The 24,311-nt window shown below is 40.5% G+C and overlaps 1 protein-coding gene across 2 annotated transcripts; it reads left to right on the top strand.

The window, feature by feature from the left end:
- The first annotated feature begins 1,237 nt into the window (after positions 1–1,237).
- Positions 1,238–23,597, top strand: tp73 (tumor protein p73). 2 transcript variants are annotated; one of them, XM_040152236.1, is made up of 13 exons: positions 1,238–1,296; positions 2,221–2,371; positions 8,462–8,710; positions 17,925–18,111; positions 18,298–18,413; positions 19,113–19,222; positions 19,562–19,704; positions 19,823–19,911; positions 20,186–20,313; positions 20,763–20,908; positions 21,056–21,188; positions 22,647–22,740; positions 23,196–23,597. In XM_040152236.1, exons 1-13 carry the CDS (start codon positions 1,238–1,240, stop codon positions 23,595–23,597), a joined length of 2,007 nt encoding a protein of 668 aa, XP_040008170.1. The 2 variants fall into 2 exon arrangements, with proteins under 2 accessions (XP_040008170.1, XP_040008171.1); XM_040152237.1 differs by lacking the exons at positions 20,763–20,908; positions 21,056–21,188.
- The last annotated feature ends 714 nt before the right edge of the window (positions 23,598–24,311 follow it).

The following is a 24,311-nucleotide window of genomic DNA, read 5'->3' as shown; positions in this document are numbered from 1 at the left end:
CAGCTCGAAGTATTTGGACTCAAACCCCCACAAAGAGGCCCGGATGTCCCCCTCTCAGATACATTTCTACACGTTCACGATTATGCCATCGTCAGTCGAAATGAATGAGCACTGGAGTTTCCGGCGGCTGGATGGAGCTGCGATAAACCTGCGATAAAGTGCGTAGACCTCTTGGTTCAGACAAGCGGAGGCTAAATAATCCCCCTCTAACCTACTGCTGTCCGCGGTAGCCGCACTTGCTGTCTGCTTGTGTTATTTTGACACAGAGACCGCGGAGGTGATGTTCAGACCTTGCGGAGGGGTAGTGAGACGATGGTGAGGCGGGCAGGTCTGGGCACGCCCGGGCCCCCTGACACCATGTGCCATCTCATTGGGACTACATTGGTGTGATCACACCTGGATGAATCTGTGTGTGTGTGTGTGTGTGTGTGTGTGTGTGTGTGTGTGTGTGTGTATTTTGAACTGCTTCTTCCTCTTGAACACTGATAAAACACTGATAAAATGATCATGTAGTTGCTTGTTTCCACCTGCAGCTTTTTAACGTGTTAAAGGCCTGTTTTATGGAAATTATTTTATTTATTGTCTCACATGATCATATTTACTCTAAATCATTTTTGCTTGTGTGTGTGTTTGTGTGTGTGTGTGTGTGTGCGCACGCGCATGCTCTGCAGAGTGATCTGTCCCTCACCGAACTACCCTTCCTCTAAAATGTCCCAGTCCACTGTCACTGAAGAAGGAGGCACCTTCGAGCACCTGTGGAGCTCCCTGTGAGTGTCAACAACATCTCCTGATGACTGTTTTACTTTCCGTGTGATTAACATATTTTCCAAATAACGTAATGGCTTTATTAAAACTGTGAAATGTATCAGAGACATATGATTCTGTCAGCATTGAACAGATTATTTAATGAGCAAATTAGGGTAATAGGGTAATTCCTAATTCAACATTAATCCAGAGTGTGCTTTATTTTTAACTCCAGTAAAGGAGTATATATAGCATGTAATGGAAAGCAATGTGTATTTTTTTAAGCAGGATAACATTTTTTTTTAAAAACAACTACTTAGTGGAGCTTTGTGGTGAAGACATAATCAACAACAGTGTCAAATGCAAACAAATATATGCTTTTCGGCCACTTATGTTCATCTCTTGCTTTGTGTGTGTGTGTGTGTGTGTGTGTGTGCGCACGCGCATGCTCTGCAGAGTGATCTGTCCCTCACCGAACTACCCTTCCTCTAAAATGTCCCAGTCCACTGTCACTGAAGAAGGAGGCACCTTCGAGCACCTGTGGAGCTCCCTGTGAGTGTCAACAACATCTCCTGATGACTGTTTTACTTTCCGTGTGATTAACATATTTTCCAAATAACGTAATGGCTTTATTAAAACTGTGAAATGTATCAGAGACATATGATTCTGTCAGCATTGAACAGATTATTTAATGAGCAAATTAGGGTAATAGGGTAATTCCTAATTCAACATTAATCCAGAGTGTGCTTTATTTTTAACTCCAGTAAAGGAGTATATATAGCATGTAATGGAAAGCAATGTGTATTTTTTTATGCAGGATAACATTTTTTTTTTAAAAACAACTACTTAGTGGAGCTTTGTGGTGAAGACATAATCAACAACAGTGTCAAATGCAAACAAATATATGCTTTTCGGCCACTTATGTTCATCTCTTGCTTTGTGTGTGCATTTGATGATTTCTGCACCGCAGAAAACTGCAATATTTATTTTAATTTTTTTCAAAAGAGGTGCTTCCAACTCTTTGTCAATGTAGGTAGTCCCTGAACCTTTTGGGAGCCCAGTTTTCTCAATGCATTTTATAAGATTAACATTTTTGAGTGAAAGTCTTTAAACGTCACAGTAGTTTGAATCTTTGACAAGATTTTGGGATGTTCAGTAGGATGTCTAATTTGCTATCTATCTAATCTGGTGTTATATTAGGGTTTTTATTTCCCTTTGTACGTATACATGAGAAATAGACAAAAAGTGCCAAAATTCAAATTCTTGAAACAAAAGATATCATAAATAATCAAGGATTTACCTAAGCTAACTTTATACATTCTTTACCCTTCCTTTTAAAACATTCTGATATCTAATAAAAGTCTATTTATTTGCACATCAGGTACTTTATGTGACACAAACAGCCACCTATGCTACTATAATTTTTTTGAAAGCTCAAACCTCTTTGATCAACTTGTGTCCACGGTGTTTTCAAAGGGAGCCAGACAGCACCTACTTTGAGCTCCCCCCAGGCAGCCAGCCAGGTGAGCGGCCAGTTCCCTCTACCAGCACACCGGGGAGCCACCGCGGCGCTGCCGAAGTCTCCATGGATGTCTACCACATGAGGGACATGAATGACAATGTGATGGTAGGAACGTGAGCTCCCATTGCAGTTCAGTTTGTATCTATGTGGTCAATCTGTGCTTTTTTCTTTTGAGAAGCTGCAACTTATTTCTGTTCCGAAGAGTGTTTTCCTCCTGAGTATCAGATCTGATGGCTTGTGTGGGAGCACACACACCCACACACACACACACACACACACACATCCAAGGAGCTCTTCTTTCCCAATCCTTTTTCCAACTTTTTCCCTCCAGTGTTGAGGAAATTCCCTCCCATGTAGATTCCCTCTCCTCTGCAGCCAGATTCCCTCTCTGTATCTCCCTGCTGAGCAGTCTGTAGGGACTGAGAGGTAGTGTGTGCCTGTGTGTGTGTGTTTGTGTGGGCGGAGGGCTAATTAAACCCCAAGCCAGGACTACATGCTGCTCCTCCGTAGAGCCATCTGTAGGCTGGGGCGTGTCTTGTGTGCATATGTGTGTGCGCGCGCTGGTGTGTGTGTGTGTGTGTGTGTGCGTGTGCGTGCGCTGGTGTGTGTGTGTGTGTGTCTGTGTGTGTGTGTGTGTGTGTGTGTGTGTGTCTGCGTGCGTGCGTGCGTGTGTGTGTGTGTGTGTGTGTGTGTGTGTGTGTGTGTGTGCATTAACAAACATGCACTTACAGTATGTTTGCAGGTGTATGCAACTTCTGAATTTTGTTGGAGAGACACTTCAAAGGAAGAACTTTTTATGAATGACGACAAGTAACCCAGTTTTCAGCTTGACCACCACAAATTTTCTTGAAAAGATTTTAATAGCAAAAGAATTTTTCTGGGCCCACACAGGAGAATGTGATTGCTTTACTGATGGTGAGTTAAGTTCAAGGTTTTTGCAGGACCGCACAGATATGCACAGGTGATCCTGGACACTTGTTCACTCTATTTATCTGTCTTCCATATATGAAATCAGAAGTATATTCCCCAGAAATATACTCTTTATGCCAAAATATATGAAATATGTTAAGAATATATTCTGTGTGTTGCAGTATAGACCAGAATGTATTAGACATTTATCAATACAGCTGACATTTTAATGATATTCAAATTCAATCATTAGGCTGTGAATAGAAGAAGTGTTATGATTAATCTGAGTTGAGAAATGATTGCTATAATACACAGTTTGGAAATATTAAAGTTTTTAAAAAATATAGCCTCAGACGCCTTGGAAATAATGGTGTCATGCCCAGACTTGCCCAGGCAGGCCAGGAGAGTTATTTCCAGGTGGATGTGGAGGATGTGACCAAATATGAAAAGTATGACACCATTATTTTCTGAAGATGTGAAGTTCGTTTTTTTAAAAAGGCAGGTGGAGAACCCACCAGCAAGGAGGAGCACGTTTAGGGTATAAAAGATGATGTTTAGCTATGATTTCTTCAGTTGGGTTCCAGAGCCAGCTCAGGTTTATCTCTTGTGAAAGAATAAACTGTATTGTATTGAACTCTGATCATTTCTAGTTTTTTGAACTTCTAAAGACTCCACTAACTCATCACCTCCACTGAAGTTAAGTGTTGGAAAAGAGGCCCAGAAATACACTCCGGCCCTGATCTGGGCATCTTACCCTCTAACACTATCTGTAATGTTGGTCGGATCTAATCTTTAAGTGGGCAAGCCTGGGCCTGCCTGGCGGGTTAATGAATAGTCATGACAGGGAAAAAAGGGGGGCGGAGCAAGGATTTGTTGTTAGATGCAGGGCAAGTTTAGAAGGCCCAGTCAGGCAAGGGAAACAAGTGGTGGAGAAGAGGGGCAGGACATCTCCTGCATCCTCCATCATGTCCTGCTCCACAGAGAGGCCAGCTGGCCGTGGGGAGCTCGACTCGTACAGTCACATTTGACCACAGAAGAGTGTAAGTCCTATTAGAGTCGGGTCACAGAGACATCGTAGAAACACCCCATCTTATCTTTCAGGAGCCTTAAGATGCTATATGGTATGGTAAGTGGATAAGAGTAAATTGTTTGTGTTCTGGCATATCCAGGACTTTTTTATGTTTGAAAATGTTGTCTAAGTGGTCTGGTAGTCGAGGCGGTTTATGTAATGGAGCGTAGAACGTCTAGTATTACTTGGTTGTGATGTTGATGAACTCGACTTTGGCTCCGGATCACTGTTTCCAATCAGTGGCCATCAGTCAGATGAAAGAGTGAATCTGTTCCCTGTGATGCATCACGCTGTTTGGGAGTTAGCTGATATTTGAAAGTCAGGCCTGAGTTCTTTTGTACTTTTTTTGCAGGCATAAGTGGCTGTGAGTACTTGAATTTGTGTTTTTATGAGTCAAAAGAATTTGATATGGTATAATAGGGCCGGTTTGATCGCTGTTACAATAAAAAGATGGACTCATTTGGAAAGATAGATGGTGGTACAGGCCCCCTGAAACGCCGACACATTTTGATACAAACAGTGCTATGGCTAGCTCTGTATTCCTTAATTTTCCTCTGATATTAACTGTGAATTATTATTTAACTTTGAAGATGTTATTTCAATCTATCACAATTCACTTGAACTTGAACTATATATATATATATATATATATATATATATATATATATATATATATATGCATATAAATATATAGATATACAGATATGAAGATACTGTATATACACCATTCAGCCACAAAATTAAAACCGGTAGCCGGTTTTAATGTTGTGGCTGATGGGTGTATGTTCCACAGGTTGGCATGAATGTGTACCTATTGAGAATGAATGGTGTATCCTGTCCCTTTACATTTCCAAATATTCCCAACAGGGGGAGACCTTCTTACACATCTCTCCACATTTTACCTCCTCTTATTCTCACCTCTATTTAACATAGCTGGCGTCGTTTAGACATGCACCAGGGTTCACATGATGCCATGTCATTCATTCATTCAGCCTAACTTTTGATTTGGGTCAAGTTGTTCTTTACTTCAACAGGGCCACATAAGAACATGTGAGTCTGTATTGTTAAAAGTGTCTATGCTGTTTAATAAAACTATAGGGTTCAGTTTAATAAGTGGCTGTAAACAGAGGTCATTAGCATGGTGATACTCTCTTTGTCCTCAGCCTATTATGTTTCACTCATCTTGACAAGTTAGGGTTGTTGGGGCCGGCTTATCTACATTTCTCAATGTTCTGAGCCTTTAAAGCTCGGCTTTGAGTGACAGCTACCAGGATGGCCACCCATAGGGGACATCAGATTCTGTTGGGATGGGAAGCTTAAACACTAACACACAGTGCACACACACATGCAGTTGCTCGCACAGTGGCAGCGGAGGTTTTAGCTCTGTTTCAACTTGTTAGAGATCGACTTTAGGTATTAAGACCAAGCACACCTGTGAGCACATGTGTCTTTGTGACAGTGTGTGTGCCTGTATGTGTGTCAAGTGTTTTCTGTTGTTGGCACATTCACCTGGGGTTACCTTGTCCTAGCAAAGCCCCTTTTGATAATACCTGTTTGAGGATGATTTCAAAGGTAGGTAACAGTAAAAAGGCATATATTGGAGGGAGTACAGAATGAGTCTTTTATACTCCAATCAGGAGAAAAAGAGCATCAGAGCACATCAGCCTATATACAGATTTTCACATTTTTCACGAGAGTGAACACATTTGAATCTCAGTAAATGCTACAGCTGTCCTACTTTTCACTGCCAGGCAGGAGACATTTAAGACACTTAAGACTGTCACTACCATTTTTTTTTAATTATCCATGAATCTGCCAATTATTTCCCAACTGATCCATTGATTTTTTTGTCTTCAAAATATGAAAAGATAGTAAAAGAAATATCTATCATAATTTCCTAGTGCCCTGTGTGACATCTTCAAATTCCTTTTTTAATCTGACCAACACTCCAAAAACCAAAGATATCCAGTTAACTATCATATATTACAAAGAAAAGCAAAACATTCTCACATTTTTTTAACCAGTGAAAGGGTGGCATCTTTGGTTAAAAAGGACTGAAATGATTAATCGATTATCTAGATAGTTTCCAACCAATTTTCTGTGAAATACTCGATTAACTATTCGATTAATCGACTAATCGTTTCAGTGCTACACTTGATAAGTTTGATTTAGCAGGGGACTGTTGCCACTTATTTTAGGCTGCATGTCTAGAAAGTTAACAAGCAAGCAACTGTTTTCCATTAGTTGTTTTGGACTCAGCTGTCTCCTATACGTTGTTTTGTGCTGTATGTACCTGAGCTGAAGTCAATGTATAAATCAAAACACCTGCACATGCGTACATCCTCATTTAACCTACAAAAGTTTGCATTAAGTCTAGGACGCTGACCTGTCTTTTTGCTTTCATCTGATGAAACATGGCACAGCAACACATGAAGTTTACTGATCCTTTTGTACTGGTGTTTTCTGGATATATTTGCTTTTAATTTGTATTGGCATTTTCTACTTGCATAGTATTATGCCTAAAATGGCACAGTTTATTTGTTAAATAACCTTAATGTGCTTGGTTGGATTTTAGATTTTGATTATGACCAAAAGTGGAGTATTTCAGTGTGTCCAGTAGTGTTGAAGAGTCTCTGTTTTTAAAAATGTTCAGCCAAACTGCTGATTTAATGCTGTATTGATATACAATACTGGGTGCAGAAGTATGACCCTTGAACTCTCGTTCTTTCGTGTGTTTTCCTTCTGCATCTCTCCCTCTCTCTCTGTCTCTCTCTCTCCCCCTCTCTCTCAGACCAGACAGTGTTTACTTAGTGCAGGCCTTCAGAAGGTGTTTTGGAGCGTGTGTGTACATGTGCCCCGGCATTGCCGTCTATGTCCGGGCATGCCATAATTAGAACGTGGTACCATTTTTTGGGTTCCCATCCCTCTTTCCCTCTCTCCTTCTCTTCCCTTGTCTCAGTCTATCGTTTGTCCCTCTCCACACCGGTCCTCACCTTTTTCCCTGTCCTGGCTGTACATGTGTCTGTGTCTGTGTGTGTGTGAGTGTCAGTGTGTGGTGTGTCCACTGATGCTTGAACTCTCGGGTTGGGCTATGGTCCTACAATCTCTTTTCTTCACTGTGTTTGGACGTTTTTGACTGAAGAGTTGACAAATGAGACCAAAGCACTAAAGGATGTACTACGTGAAAAAGAAGGTAAAGACTTTTTATTTTTCTGCTCATAGGGTAATTGTGTGTGTATGTGTGTGTAATGTTGTGGCTACTCCAATGTGAAATTGCAGTCATTGTCAGTTCTTTGACACACATATGTAAAATACACGCAGTAAGGATAAATCTGGAATCTGTACTTTAATAATCTACATTATTTGTTATGTTTTCATATCATTAGTTGTCAGTTGGTTTCTCTTGTTGAATCTGAACTGGTGTCAAATTGGTTGGACTCAAATGTGAAATATGGGCTCATTGTTGTTCAAAGATAGTTACTGTTTGATGTTGATGAGCAGAAGGTGGACAGGTGGACAGTAGGTAGTTGTTTGTGTTTTTGTTTTTTTCTGTTTTTGCTGAAGTAGTGTGTCAAGGATTCAACAAATGAATATGGATGATTGAAAAAAATACAGGGGCCACAAAGCAGTTTTCCTTCTACAGTACAGTCGCTTATCAATATTATACGTCACTGTGTCACTGCAGACACTTCAGTTCAACAAATCTTCCCTCTCTTCTCAAACACAGCTCAGAGGACAAGAGGGGAATGGCAGGCAATTAGGCAGAGCACAGATTACGCCTGTGTTTTACAACTTGCCTCACATAGCCCTGAGGAGGCTACTGTGAGGACCTCACTGCAACCGCCACACACTCTCAAACACAGACACACACACACACACACACACACACACACACACACAAATACTGTACACAAAAAGTTTGTATTTCTGAGATTGTTATGATTTTATCACCCGTCTCAGTTATATTTCATGTAAAAATCACACAAAAAGCGCTCAGAGTTGATTATGGACACCTACCTAGGCAGTTACACATGTAACCACACACTTGCAGCATCATACACACACACTACACACAACTCTCCCTTCCCAGTGTAATCCGACCTCCCTTCAAGCCTCCAAGCCCCTGTCTCTCCGGCACCTCTACCTGTGTCCTCCCTCCGGCTCTCTCCTCCCTCCTTCGCCTTCCTCATTCTCTTCGCTCTTCTTTTTCTCCCCAGTCCCAGTACAACTTGCTGAGTAGCAGCATGGAGAGCCTGGGGAGCCGTGCGACGTCCGCCAGCCCCTACAGCTCCGAGAACGCCTCCTCGTCGGCCGTGCCCACCCCCTCGCCCTACTCTCAGCCCAACTCCACCTTCGAGGGCCTGTCGCCTGCCCCGGCCATCCCCTCCAACACCGACTACCCCGGACCGCACACCTTCCAGGTGTCCTTCCAGCAGTCCAGCACCGCCAAGTCTGCCACATGGACCGTGAGTATACACACTTTCTTGGCTTTGACGTGCAGTGTGTGTGTGTCTGTGTGTGTAAGTTTGTTTCTCTGCCTTTTTCTTTCTCTCTTTCTTGCTCACTGTCTTCTTGAGTAACTGTATTGTGCACACACAAACGTGCACACAAAGACACTCTTTCACATGCACATGTAACCACAGTCACTCAAGCCAGCACATGTGCAGGCAGGCGTGTCACACGCAAGAGAAAGTGGTGTATGATTCAGTGATTCATCTTTGTCCTCTACTCACCTCTTGTAGGCAATTGTGATGTGATGAATGCAGCATGGAAAGTTTGGTATGTGGTCGAGACACCTTTTGTCCTGTGTGTTTGTCTTTTTAGGCAATTTTATCAATCCATTAAAAGTTTGACTCAGAAGTTTTGAAAAAATTAATCTTTCGAGACCATTTTGCTTGATAAGCACTTGGTTCAATATTATATATATCAAGTTAATAATGTTTTTTCTTAGAGTTTATCCTGGTTTCTGTACAAGTATATTGTTAAGTGTAGGAATTGTTCCATCAGATATTGCTTCACCATATGAGATCATGTAATATTAACATATTATAATAATAATAATGTAATATTACAGTAATAGTACAAATATTTATAAAGGCTGTTATAGTAAGTCAGGTCTTAATCCATGTATGATACTCTGGGTGTTGCCTGTTGTTTCAAAGTAGAAGATCCTGAGTTACTGGTATTTTTTCTTTACTTTTGGAACATGCTTCTAACTATCGAGGAAGAAAATCAGCTTTTTGTTAGTTTTCCTATGGGGACCATATAACATATTACATATATTGTAAATTTGATAAACACAAAGGGTAAAAAAAAAAAAAAAGGAATAGTGGTAGTACACAACCTTAACGAATGAACTTAGGGAAAGACTTCACCAAACCTGATGAATACAACACACAACTACTGAGGGTGTTGAGAGACAGGTGAAATGGGAGCTGTGTAATTTGTCATGACCCAATGAGAAGTCTCCTGCTGGAAAGGTGTCACCTCCGACTGTCACACAGTTGACCTCCCTGAAACAAGAGAAACAAGAGACAAACTGCACTTCCTTCACGCTGTGTGTGTGCGTGTGTGTCTTCATGTGTCTGTGAGCGTTTGGGCCTGTGAGTGTCTCTCTCCCTCCATGGCTGTGTTTGTCGGAAGAAACCATGCGTGGTGGGCTGTTTTACTCAGCCCACAGTGATGTAAGAAGATCCCCCTTTGGACATTAGAGCGGTGGTCTTTGACCTGCTGCTTTTCTTCTCTGTCTCTTTCTTCCACCGGTCTTAAACACACAGTCATGGCTATCACCTCTGGCGCCTAAAGTTTCACACTATCATCTCTTAAAATATGTCTGTCATCTCTTTTCTCTCCCTTCCCTTCTCTGACTCAGGTCTTTCTCACGGCCAAACTACGCTCATAGAAACAAAGAAAAACACGGACAAAAAAACATATTAGTTCGTTTTATCTGAGAATTTAAAACATGGCAGAAACTAGTTTCAACCAATTTGGTTAAATGTTTAATGATACATACTACTCTGCTCTTCAAAGTAGCCTCAGTCTCCCTGATGTCCCACCATTTTACAGTTAGGAATGTTCTTAATAACTTGATTAAGAAAATGCATCAAATCAAATAGGCCTGATAATCCCCAAATACCTTTTAACTTTGAATTGAAGGGCACCTGCCAACAGATCTACTGATTCAGTTTTTCTACTCACTACACCATCCTGCAGTCCCATCTACCCTTTTGTGACAAAATAAACTCCTCTTATCAGCTTTGGTTCACATGGATAATAGTTTGAAAATGATCCCAATTTTCTCAACAAAGAAGAACGATTTAGTTCCACCTGCCTGAACAGTTCAAGTCATAGCAGTTTATTGTGTTACCAGGAGAACAGAAACAAAAGATTTTTTTGACTGGCACACGACTTACAATATAGATGACGAGGCAGCAGAAAAAGGATTGTGAAGAAACCTGTGATTATTCAGATGCCTCTGCTGCAGTTAAACAGGAGGGATTAGAATGAGAGATAGACTGCGTGATTGCTCATAGCTTTTATAGAGTTTACTGTAATGCTTTGTTTTTATCTTGCACGCTCGATTATAAGAATGACAAAGTACTAGAAGATGTATTTAAGGGTTCTTATACAGTAGCTATGGAACAACAAAACTTTTCATGGTGAAATGATGCAGCATGATAATGTTTCATCCTGTGGGATACTATACAATGCCACTGATTGCCGCTATGCAGTTTTCTTGAAATGCAGGCAAGAAAAGGTTTGATTCCAAATAGAAATGGCAGCTTGCAAGTTTTACAGAAAAAACGAACCAAGAAAACCAAGTGTACATAAACATTTGCCAGGCTACATTTGAGCTCAGTGGCAGAATGCTTTTTGAATGCTTTTTATCAGGAAGTTGTTTTAGAGGTGTTAGTTTTGAAAAGAAAAGAGATTACGGTCAAGACTATTAGAATGAATATGTTTCTGCTAATGGAAGGGGATTCCCCAAAAATAACACCTAGGGTTGCATGAGAATTTGTGTATATGTCTAATGTGCATGCACGTGTGAGTGTGTGTATTTATGCGAAATTTAGTAGAAAGCCCAGGTTTGAACATGCTTGAGAAAAAAGGATGACTATCTGGTGCAGACTGAGTCATTTTGTTTGAATGAAGGAGTTAACAGTCTCTGGGTTTCTTGCTGATTTCTTATGGCCTCAGGCAGTGGGGAATGCCGAATGCCATAGGGGCATATTGACTATAATCAGCTACCTAGCTGCCCCCCTTCCCCACCCCACTGCCTCCCACTAAGCGCGGGTTGGCATGCAGTGCTTTGGGAGATTACAAGAAAGGTGGCTGCCTATTGCATCAAGCATTTCTCGTTAAATTCCCCCCTCTCAAGTTGTCGGCTAAATGATTCACTAGGGGTTAGGTTTGTGGCTGTACACAACTGGCTACCGGGTCAATCCACATCTGCTTCACCATTCAGAAGGAGATGAGAAGAGAAGAGAACTCAACAGAACACAACAGAAAACAACACAGCGAAACGGAACCGAAACCAGGAGAACAGATGGGAACAGAAGACACAATGCTTTTATTTCTCATCTATCATAATGTTTCAACATACAGTAAATCCATCCAAGCTCATGTTAAGCTAGTTTGGTAATCATCCAGTCCCCCTCCTGTCTCTTCAAGACACTGCGCATTAGTGCACTGGAAATGAGATCTAACACCTCTGCCTTCTCAAATAATAAAACCTCTTTCCATACACTCAGACTTGAGTTCATGTGAATGTAATTGCGTTTGTCTGTGTGTGTGTGTGTGTGTGTGTGTGTGTGTGTGTGTGTGTGTGTGTGTGTGTGTGTGTGTGTGTGTGTGTGTGTGTGTGTGTGTGTGTGTGTGTGTGTGTGTGTGTGTGTGTGTGTGATGGTGTGTGTGCGCGCGTACAGTACATTTCAAGGGTGGGGGGGGTGATGTGGTGGGATGCAGGCTCAAGCATGCACTGCACAGCGGCTTGTCAGAAGTTGCTCTTCCCAGCTATTAGCCTCTCTCCGTTAGGACACAGGTCCCAGCATGCCCCACACAATGCATCCTCCCCCTCCTTTCCCCATGCATCATCCGCAGCCACATCACCGCTGTCCTTCCTGCTGAGCATCGGATATGGGGAAAACACACTCGATAAGGAAGATTTTCTCACACAGTTGGTGCTCAGATGTCAACACACAAGCAAATACATGAAGCTGTCCATAACTATAATAGTTTGTGTGATTCGGATAAATTTGTACTGCATTCGCAAGTGCTTTTTTACATCATCCAGTTAATGAAGTGCTTAAAGAAAACAACCTCCAGGATTGATATCTTAACTAATTTCATCCATGTACAACAGTGTACATTGTCCAGTATCCTCACTGGTCAAGAAACGTTCTGGACTGTGGGATGCCATCAATCCAGGAAACTAATAAGTATAACGCTGCTCTATTCTGCTGTGTCCCACATAACACTCTGTGTAACACTGTGTATATGCCAAAAAGACTTAACTTTTACAATCTTCATGGACTGTGTCAGTACTGTAAATGCATTGAACAGCAATCAGTATAAAGCTATCCAACTTATTCACACTACTGACAGTATGTAATCTCTCAGTAGGTTGAATGGGTTAAAATCATTATTTTCGTATCTTAAGAGGCTCAAATGTTTCTCTCAACCCTAACATTTAACATACAGGGGGGGGGGCTAATTGAATGCTTTTAGGCAAAAATTTTTGTCAAAAATGTTCAATTTGAACAACTCAATTATTATATAGATCTTTAACTGCAGAGAACCAAGTTTAGATATTAGTCGTTGTTAAAATCAAAAAAGTCAGTCTCCAGAGGTTGTTACATCTTTCCTTATTTCCAAAAGTCTCATACAGACAAACAGCAATTACCATGATGTCAAAGAAAGTGCGGGACCTTCTCCAATTTTTTAAGTTGATTTGAATCCAATATAATTATAGACTGTATAGAAAGCCAGCTTAGACCCATGTGGATCAGTACAGCATGTATACTGTATGTCAACTCACGTGTGTGTGTGTGTGTATGTGTGTGAGTGTGTGTGTCTGTGTGTGTGTGTGTTTGTGTGTGTGTGTGTGTGTGTGTGTGTGTGTGTGTGTGTGTGTGTGTGTGTGTGTGTGTGTGTGTGTGTGTGTGTGTGTGTGTCTGTGGGTGTGTGTGTCTGTGGGTGTGTGTGTGTGTGTGTGCGTGTGTGTGTGCATAAATGTATTTGATATTTGGACAGTTAAGTGAATTTGCGGCGGGCAAGTTGTTGCTTGTGTATATGGATGACGGTCTGGCAATTATCACCCTGTCTCCAGGAGCCTGTCAGGACCTGCCTCCGCTGGTCCACTGTGCAGAGGCAGGGATGGATGGATGGATGGACTGATGGATGGCTGAATGACTGGATTGATCTATGAGACTGCAATAAAAATTGACAACTGAAGAGCTAGATAGTGCATTATGCAGTGCTCTAGTAAAATCATGATCACAACACAACATTTGGGATGAATTGCTGGATGTTCCTATTCCAAAGACGTGCACATTTTATTAAATGTATACATGAGCAACTGAAACAGCCATGCGTTTTATTGGTCAAATTGCATTGAAATTGTAGTAGTGAAACAAAAACTCCCCAGTGACCTCTGGGAAAGAAAGAAGTCCAGCATTCTACCTTATGTAGGAGAAAATGAACTTATCACTGCTGCTCTAGACCCAGTGGCTGAGGGTTGGGGTGGCAGTCCATAGAGCTTAGAGGTAAAAGCAAAGTGGTTATTTGCAAAGTTTGATTTTACCCTTAACGAGGACAGTGTCTGACCATTAGTAGTTAGCAGTCTGATATCACACAAAATTGTCAACAGATTTCATTGAAAACAGGTAGAAGGCTAAGCAATTGACCGATGTTTTATTTTGCAGATATGGGAAATTTTAAAGGATGTCTTAACATTTTTTAACATTTAGAAATGTTTATATTTTATAATCTGATGTGCATGTAATCCATTTTTTTTCTTCCGTTTTTTAATTTCCTTTTCTCACTCACCTTGAAGATTTTTTCCAGCTCACTGACAAAGCAAATAACGTCTTAAGTGTTTAGCTTTGTTTGTCCTCTCTCCATCTTTTTCTCCTTCCTCTCTATTCTTTCATCCTTCTCTGCGTCCTGAAACGAAGCCCTTAGCATCTCTTGTCTGAACAGAAAGAAACACATCAGATACTGTAGTTCCTTTATTAATGCTTCACTTCTGATGATAACACAAGGAGCTGAATCACAGATTCACGTGTATTTGTATGTGTATGCGTTTGTGCATGCCTATGCGTCTTCGGTGCATGTGCACACTAGTCTATGTGCTGGACGAGTTGAGACGTCTCTCTCTCTGCACCCCAGAAGACTGAAAACACAAAAAGTAATTTATGACTTTTTCAGGCAGTCTGAGATTTTCAAAAACAATATCACCAAACGGCTGCTCCCTACCGATCCCACAATGTCTCAAGAACCAATGCAGTGGTAACTTTTAATGCTGGGCCAACAGGATTTTAGAATAGACATGCAATTGCAAATTATTAATGACCTGTCAGAATGACTTGTAGTTAGAAATAAAATATTAGGCATTACCAAAACATAAAACCAAAAGAAGCTCTGTTGCAAATCAGCTGGCTATACATACTGTAAGTACTGTAGCTGCATACTGTATGCAATCAAAAAGGGTCTGAATAAAGGTATATGCTTTGGATATATTTGTGTGACACAGGACACTGTCTTTTCCCTTGTCCCCTGGAATCAGTCTGTGCTACAAAGCACCCTGAGTTGTTACTCAGTTGACTTGCAGAAAAATTTTTTTTTTTTTCTGCCTTGGTAAATGACCAGTTAGCTCTCAGGACCATACATTTCCATCAATATGAACAATAGTCAGCTCCTAAAAAGCCCAACATTAGTGATGTAGGGTACTATAGATACTGGTGGTTGCTTGCACAGAGTCAGTGTGCTCCCTGCATTCTTCTACATACACCAAGCCATTAAACCACCACCATGACTGAGTTGACTCCTTTCTGTGAGGCTGCCTGCCAAAACCTCATACTACATTTTCTATATTCTTCTTTACAGGTGCTAAAGGAGTTAATAGTCTGTCGTGATCATGCTGGAAAGCAAACCAATGGACCATTTTTTGAGATGTGATTATTGCAACAGGAAAAGTCGGCAGGTCTGTAAATAAGAAGTTTGTCTGACTGTTGCATCTCTAAAAAATTATTTATTCACGGTATGGATGCGTTGTTGAGACATGTCAGGGAAAGGTAGCTGGGAAAAGGTAATGTTGTGCACAGGTATTTCCATTGCCCTCAAGGGAGTGCTCATGGCTAAGGGCGTGTGAGTGTGTGTGTGTAAGTGTGTATGACAGTCTGCAATGTGTGTGTGGTAGTGAGGGGCTTAGTATCGGTGTCACAACAAGGAATCCAAGCAGTTGTTGGTATAGGAATGACTCTCTCCAAGCCGTCACCAGCCTAGAGGCTGTCTGGTGGGAGAGTCAAATCAGCGTTTGGACGATCAGTGGAAATTTTTAAAAAGTTATTACATGTAATTTTAAAGAAGAAATTTAGGTAAAGTTTTTTCAATAGAAAAATGTCAAATCCCTTAAATCCTGGATATTGTAAGTAGTAGTAAGTTGCAGAAGGATCAAAATCCAAGAGTCCAAACGAAAAAGTACATTTTAATTAGCATCAAAGAATGATCTGCATGAGTGGGAGAGAGATAGGTTTAGAAATAAAAGGCAAGGAAAAGAGGAAAAGTGTTTTTTGAAAGCGCTGTGATGAGTCAGATTTTAAAAAAGAATGCTTGAAACTGAAGCAGCAGAGGGCAAGATATCCGGATTTTTATTCCCTAATAGGGGTCAAGCTCAAGTGGATGCTACACTTCCTATAACACAAGAAGCATCTTTTGTCAGACCAACCCTGCCTCCGAAATGTTCACTCTTCCAAACCCCACAACGCAATTTCGTAATACAGCCTTTTTGTTAAAAAGCCTACGCTGAGATAACCTCGAAGACATCATCAGGGGTTATTTTTGAAATTTTGGAAAGCTCCTTGAGATTCACGGAAGACATTATAAGTTCAAAGTTTAACTAAGTGCTAAAAATGCCCTCATCTTTGGAAGTCTTTTTCCATGTAAAAGCATTTACCAAATCCCTTATGATTTGATGAAATTCAAAACTCTCCAAATAAAAACTTAGAAATTAATGCTTGAAATGGGATTCCAGTTTCCCTGAGGTTTAGGATACAGAGTCATATAATTGGTCGGGTTGGACTACAGATATTCATCCGGCTCTCTGTCTCTCATGGTTTCCATTTCTCTATGCTTTCTCTCACCTATCAAACACAAAGAGGTATTGAGGTATTGAACTGTATATACTGTACTTCTGCCATAATGTGCATTGTTGCATTTGTATTCAAGCTCATTGTAGCAAGCCCATACAGGACAAGTGTCTCCTCAGTTTTTTTTCTGGAAGGTCGCAGTTTGATTTCCGCGGGGAAGATTTTTGAGATTTCGTGATTGTGTTGGGGCATGTTAAGGCTTTTCCATCCCTTGTCCTGGTGTCTTTGGATGCATCTGAGCAGGCATTACCTCACTTACACACAAATATGTGTAAATGTTATAAACTGAGGAATCGGTGAAGACTTGGATGTAACGCAGTGAGTGACTGGTAAAATATTTCAAATGTATTTAATAATTGTCCATGCATTTTTTTCCCCAGCTGCTACACACACACACAGTCTTAACCATTTTTTCCAGTCTGTCTCTTTGAACTTTCACTCTTCCTCTGCCATCTGCAGCATATCACATTACCACCCACAAACCCACTATGCTGTATAATAATCATTTATTAATTCTAATAACACAGTAATTACCTTTACAATACAGCCTAAATTTTTTACTGCTGACTTTTTTACAGTCATCATGCATTTTCCCTTTCCCTTTGCCTTCATGCTCTCCTTTATATCAGATGACAGAATTTGTTCTCCAGTCAAGATATTGACTTGACTTTTTTGTCGGCTGTACTGATGGATGACCTAATGGCTCAAATCACGTTATTGTATTTTGAAATAGCAATTCCATTTCTTTTAACATTAATTTTGTTCTGATGTCTGTGGTAGCGAATTCTTCTTCTTCTCTTCATGAGATTAACCTTCCCACCCTTTTTCCCTCCTTAGGTTTATCCATACCTACTTCTTGAGAACACAGCTCTACGTTTGTGTGTCTTAAGTTTCATTTTTCCGTAGGCTGTTCGAAAAATGTAAATGTGAAGGGATAAATTGATATTCGCTCGATAGCTAATGGATCAGATTTTTTAGGTATGTACACTTACTAGATTATAGATCACTGGATATGAGAATCTGCAAAATTTCTAAACAGTAAATTGGTTGTTACAAATCAAAGAGAAAGAAAAATCTCCTGCAGTTGGGTATGCAAATTTTAACACAGCAACTGTAATCGGCATTTTGTTGGGCAAAGTCTTAGTTCACACTCCCATGTGACTGACTGATTGTGATGCTCTGAGAATATCTGAGGCAGATGGCTCTTTCATTTTTGCTTTTTCTCACATACGCGCCTTCAAACTTGCCATTTATCAACTCAGATCCCTGACTTGAGCCTCTCTGGCCCTGTGTGTGTTCTTTTCCCATCCAGTACTCTCCCTTGCTGAAGAAGCTCTACTGTCAGATTGCCAAGACCTGTCCAATCCAAATCAAACTGTCCTCCTCTCCTCCACATGGCAGCATCATCAGAGCCATGCCCGTCTACAAGAAGGCGGAGCATGTCACGGAAGTGGTCAAACGCTGCCCCAATCACGAACTAGGGCGAGATTTCAATGATGGTAATTACACAGGAAGGGATAGGGCACATAATTCATCATAACTTTGGTGTGAATTTTGCCCTAAACACAAACATTTTGTGCATTAAACTTTTAATAAACAAGATTGTGTGGTGTCTGAAATGTGTGATGCTTTGACTTAGATCAGCCAACTGCATCCTCACCTTTCTGCCATCACTCTTTCCAAAGGTCAAGCAGCCCCAGCCAGTCACCTGATCCGAGTGGAGGGGAATAACCTCTGTCAGTATGTGGATGATCCTGTCACTGGCCGACAGAGTGTCTTCGTGCCCTATGAGGCTCCACAGGTTGGTGGTACATCAGCTACTGTGTATCACAGAGACGCACAGTGCATTGTATTAAGTACCTTAGGGACTGGACTTATAGCATGACTTTAGACATCAGAAGTCATGGTATCTGTAAATGTACAAAATATTTGGGATATTTACTCTTCTCATGAATTGTACTAATCAGGTGAATCCTTGTTTAGATCCATTGATAATGATAATAAATAACAGCAGAAAAAGAGAAAGCCTTCGATTAAAGTTAGATTTGGTTGTGAGATATGGATTTAGTAAATTTCCAGTCTCAGTCGCCGAAAGATGTCCCTAATATTTCGTGCATTCAGGCCAAGACACACAATGGATCAGTCTAGTTCATTCCAAAGAAACAGTTACTTTCGGTGAGGTACTTTATAGGAAGCACATCTATAAATAAATATGCCGGGCATGTCCAAACAGTCGCAGGAGTGAGAAATCATCCTGTCTGTGACTGCACTGGAGGAAAAGAAAAATCGTCTGGCCTCACATCAAAGTGTGCTACAGCACTGCCCCCTGGGGGTGGATTGGTCACATTTACTGTAAAATGGGAGGTTTGCTTGTGTGCACATGTGCAGACTGAAATTTCTTGATAAGTGTCAGGCAGATTCAACCTTAAAAAAAAAAAAAAAAAAACTTCAAATCACAAAGCATCCACTTATTGGTGGGGTTCATCGTTTTGTGTTGCAGGTGGGGACTGAGTTTACCACCATCCTGTATAACTTTATGTGCAACAGCAGCTGTGTGGGTGGCATGAACAGGAGACCCATCCTCATCATCATCACTTTGGAGACCAGGGAGTAAGTCAGCAATTCATAAGTTCCAACAACGTACTTCTTTTAACAAGCAATTCTCAGCTGTTTATCACTGGCTTAATTTCAATTCTTTCTGGCACTAGGCACTTGGGCTTTTACAAATTTACAAATGTTTACAATAGTACTTACCGGCAAAAGTAACCATAAAGTATGGTTGCAGCCAAAGTGTAGTGTGAGAGTATTCAGTGCATTGATCCGCCAAGCTAAAGTAAAACTAAACAGTAAAGACATACTTGGAATGTTAGAGGACCTACTGTGCATTTCAATATGTGTTCTTCACAAGTCCTGATGAGTATATATTTCTATCCCCAATCATGTCTCCAGTGGTCAAGTCTTGGGCAGAAGGTCATTTGAAGGTCGGATATGTGCGTGTCCTGGTAGAGACCGCAAGGCCGACGAGGACCACTTCAGAGAACAACAGGCCCTGAATGACAGTGTGGCCAAAAATGGCAGTGCCAGCAAGCGCAGTGAGATGAAATTCTGAGATTCTGCGATATTTTAGTTGTTGGTATAACATCATATTTGGTTGTTGGTTGTCAAAAAGAATAAGACTGTGAGATGTGATTCTGATTCTGTCGTCTGCAGACTTTAAACAGAGTCCGCCAAATATTCCTAGTCCAAATATTAACCTGAGGAAAAGGCGGCATGGAGAGGAAGAGATTTACTATATTCCTGTAAGACTCTTTCACACACTTATTATTTTACATGAAACTTGAATTGGGATAATATCATAAATGACAGTGGATTTACCTTTAATGTATGAGCTTTCAACCCCTTAGTTTTTTTCATTCAGTCATGTAGCACTATGTAGAAATATTTACACCGACTTAAAGATTGTCAAATACCATTGTTTCAAATGCTGAAAAAACATACGTACCTTTGTTTGAAGGATGTGCTCCCTAGCCGTTAATCAGTGACTGATTATGTTACGTGTTGGGCTGGGTTTAGGTTCGTGGCAGGGACAACTTTGAGCTGCTGATGAAGATTAAGGACAGCTTGGAGCTGGTGGAGTTGGTGCCACAGCCGCTGGTGGACTCCTACAGGCAACAAACACAGCAGCAGCTGCTGCAGAGACCGTGAGTCATTCCAACACATACACATATGCACAAACACACAGATACCTGTTGGTATACCATGTACATACTGTAGATAAATATGTGACTAAAATGGACTGATCAGCCTAAACACAGGCACACATAAAAAAGCACGTGAAAAACATGCTGTCAAAAATACACTGTAGTAACTCTCCATTCTGGGTGAATAACGCATGGAAATACACATAATATACATAGTTACTCTCGCTTTCTCACTTTGTCAGTCACACACACAAATATAACCACATACAAATAGTCCTTCTTTATGACCACTTTTCCAAATGAAGACTATAATAATGGAAAGAAGTTGAAGTTATAAACTCAGATCAGAATGACATAACCATCAAAAAAAGCTAAATTAAGAGTCTTGTTCAATTTATCAAACCACACACATTCCACTAACCTTTGCCACGTTGTCCTCCTTTCTCTAGGAGTCACATAGCATCCCCCTCATCTTACTCTCCACTGTCCAACATGAACAAGCTTCATGCCCACGGAGGCCTCAGCAAACCACCCTCAGTCAACCAGCAGCAGCCCCAGCAACACCCCACTGCCCCCACCTCCATGTCTCATATGGGTGAGTATCCATCGCAAAGCATGTTTCAAACCAGTTTGTTTTGTTTTCTGATCAGAAAATATGAATCCCAAGTGAGCATTTTTATGCCATTATAGTACAGATCTTTGTGCTATTTTTTTTTTTTGACCACTCCTCACTTTCTCACAGGCTCAAACATGCTCAGCAGCCACCACATGCAGGCCAATGGTGATATGAATGGTGGCCACAGCAGTCAGACTTTATTGTCTGCTTCCCACTGCAGCCCGCCCCCTCCGTATAACCCTGACCCCAGCCTTGTCAGGTACCTCACCCTCCAATGACACTCCTTCTTTATTCTCCTGTAAAAGACCAGCAAACAGTCAGATGCACTTGTTGGGTTAAATACGAACGGTTGCCATGTTGATGCCAAAACAACTGCTTTGTTTGGCCATGTTCTTTACAAATTTGGTCAAATTGTTTTTTTGGAAAAGTTCCTTTTTTTTTGGGAAATGTGTCTAGATGGAACTGCTTTATACAGACAGTTTGATTTGATAATTATGGCTGCTTTGTAAAGACTTGCAATCACATTCAAAATCTCCTAGCAACCATCGCTGGTGTCATAATGAAGGTCCACTGAAGAGCTGGCTTCTTGGAATTGATGTCTATTCATAATATGGATAAAGTGGAAAAAAGAGCATTAAATGTCAAGGCATTAAGGTTGTGTTATAGGAGTAGGTTTATCAAGTAATGTTTGAAGTAAAGGTTAAAGTTGTGTTTTCCTTTGTTTGCTTCAAAATTTTGGCCACTATGATGTAAAAATCCTCTGTCCCCAGTAGTACGAGAAAAAAAATGTCTGTCTTTGTTAACTGTCTCAAAGTAATTTACAAAGCAACTGGTGTTCTTACCTATGCTAGCTCTTACTGGTTGCATATGCTAAGTGTCTAAATCAGTTGTGTTGACCATGTCTATTTACTCTGCTCATATAGTCAAGCTGCTCAAGAGTTGTAGACCTCCACTATGGCTGCCAGAGGTTTTGTTATGTTACCTAAAAGCCCAAACTGTGTGTCATACACTTACATCTAAAATCTTTCACACTGTCACTGTATATACAGCCTTTATATAACTTTGCAATGCACTACAGCAAATTTTCTTTAAAAGAAATTTCCATTGTTTAAGTTCTATTTAATTTTAAACTGTTTTTTTTATTATTTTTTCTAAGATAATGTGTCAATCCAGATGTTTTAACTTGGACTTTATTAACACAAATTTAACATTTTTGATATAACAGACTTTGTCCAATTTTTTATTTTCTAGATCGTTATGTTTATTTTACAGTTAAATTGTACAGTTAGCTTCTTTTTCGATTGTATGTTACCAAAATTTAACATTTCATGTATTTATAATAAAGGTTCTTCACCAAAGCAATGATGGCCTTATGAATCATTAATATAAATGCATGTTTATGGTTTTACTTCCACTGCATCTATCAAGATGTATAGTTTCTGTACACTTGAGGCTAAACCGGTTCCCTAAATCTTTCACTCAGTTTTAAAATAAACTAATACTCGCTTGAGAAGATAGTGAGATAATGGCATGCTTTTCTGTTCATTTCTCTCTAAAAATAAATTGCTGACCCTAATTATAAAGTTAGGATATTCTTTATTCTACTGCACTTTTCATCAGTGTTAATGAAGTTGATTTTTATGTAATAGCCCTACTTTTAGCTTTGTAGCTGTGGTCTAATGGCAGTCTAAGCAGCCCTGCTTTTCTCTCCATACAGTTTTCTTACCAGTCTGGGCTGTCAGAACTTCATTGAGTACTTCACCTCCCAAGGCCTGCAGTCTGTCTACCATCTTCAGACTCTCTCCATGGAGGTAACTACTCTGTTCCTGCACTCACAATCTCACAGTGAAAATCATAATTTATAGTAACAAATTTTGTGCGTCTACCACTTCTTAGAAAAAGAAAAAAAGGGGAAAAGAAGGGAAGTAAAGGGAAGAGCAAACAGTAGTGAAAACAAAACACACACTTTGAAAAGTAAAATAAAACCAAAACAAAACAAAACATTAGAACAAAATAAAAGTGTACCAGAGAAAGTTTGAATTAAAAGCATCTGAAGAAAGGAGTAATTTGGCCTAGTCTTATTAAAGATACCCTGTGGAGTTTTCGAGTGATGATAGACCAATAACTTGAATAATCAGGCCTCATAGTTTTTGTGTCTAGCAAACAAATGAGGATGCCGGTACACTTTTATCAGTTTAAGTCTTTTTTTTTCTCTGTTTTCTGCTAAGTTCTTATACTCTTCCAACGTCTATTGTGCTTTCGTCAGGATTTAGGTACACTGAAGATACCGGAGCAGTCCCGCCTCGCCATCTGGCGAGGTCTGCAGGACATGAAACAAGGTGCTCCCATCCAACTGCCCGCCTCTACTCATCACCATGACTATCATGGCCAGCAGCTTCTTCGCTCCAGCAGCAACATGGCTGCCTCTGCGATGGCAGCCATTGGGGCTACTGGTGGGGAACTGCAACGTCAGCGCGTCATGGAGGCTGTGCATTTTCGTGTCCGCCACACCATCACTATCCCCAACAGGTCAGGTGTTGTTGGAACGTCAGGGATGGCAGCAGCTACTGATGAGTGGGCTGACTTTGGTTTCGACATGCCCGACTGCAAGATGTCTCGTAGCAAACACTCCATCAAGGAGGAGTTCATGGAAAGTGACATTCACTGAGCCCCCAAAAAAATCTTTGTTGGCAACATTATTGTCACAAACAGCTTACTTACAGAGTAAAAGCATGTGGATAGGGTCTTTAAATGTGCTGTTAGGTGTTGCAGCCATAATTCGGTCAGTGATTTTGCAGAGAATGTGGGACATTTTCAGTGTATTACTGCACTTTCCTGTGCAGTCTTTATTTTGTGCTTGAACACTTGTTCCAACCAGAAGACTGAACATGAGATACCACAAAGGACGTCTCAAGTCTAAAAAGCAAAACCACGGCAATGCTAATGACAACACACAAGGTCTGGACTGTACTTTTTGGGACTCTGATAAGTGCATGTTAAAAGAGGGACATATCAATTATTTTGGAAAGTGTGATGTTTTTTGCTCTCACTGTGCAATAATAGATGACACATTTTTCTTTAACAGCATCCATGCACATTTACAGTGAATAAATGTCACAGATGTCACAGTAGACATCACCGTTTCAATACTTTTTATTTTCAATTTTGTTTGGGATCATAAAATTAGCTCTCAGCTGACTTATTTATTGTTCTTTCAATTTTCCTTCACTTGTACAAATGTATATACTGTATCTTGTAAATGTTTTAGACTAGATGTAGTTGTAAAGGGGTATTTAGATTCAAAATGGTGTATCTCCTGTTTGACCAAATGTATACATTTAAATGGTAAATCAAACTCACAGTTATGGGAACACATATTCAT

The sequence above is a fragment of the Xiphias gladius genome, chromosome 18 (genome assembly GCF_016859285.1).
Source record: "Xiphias gladius isolate SHS-SW01 ecotype Sanya breed wild chromosome 18, ASM1685928v1, whole genome shotgun sequence".
NCBI lineage: Eukaryota > Metazoa > Chordata > Actinopteri > Istiophoriformes > Xiphiidae > Xiphias > Xiphias gladius.
Note: the sequence above shows the minus strand (reverse complement) of the source record. Positions and strands in the feature narration are given on the sequence as shown.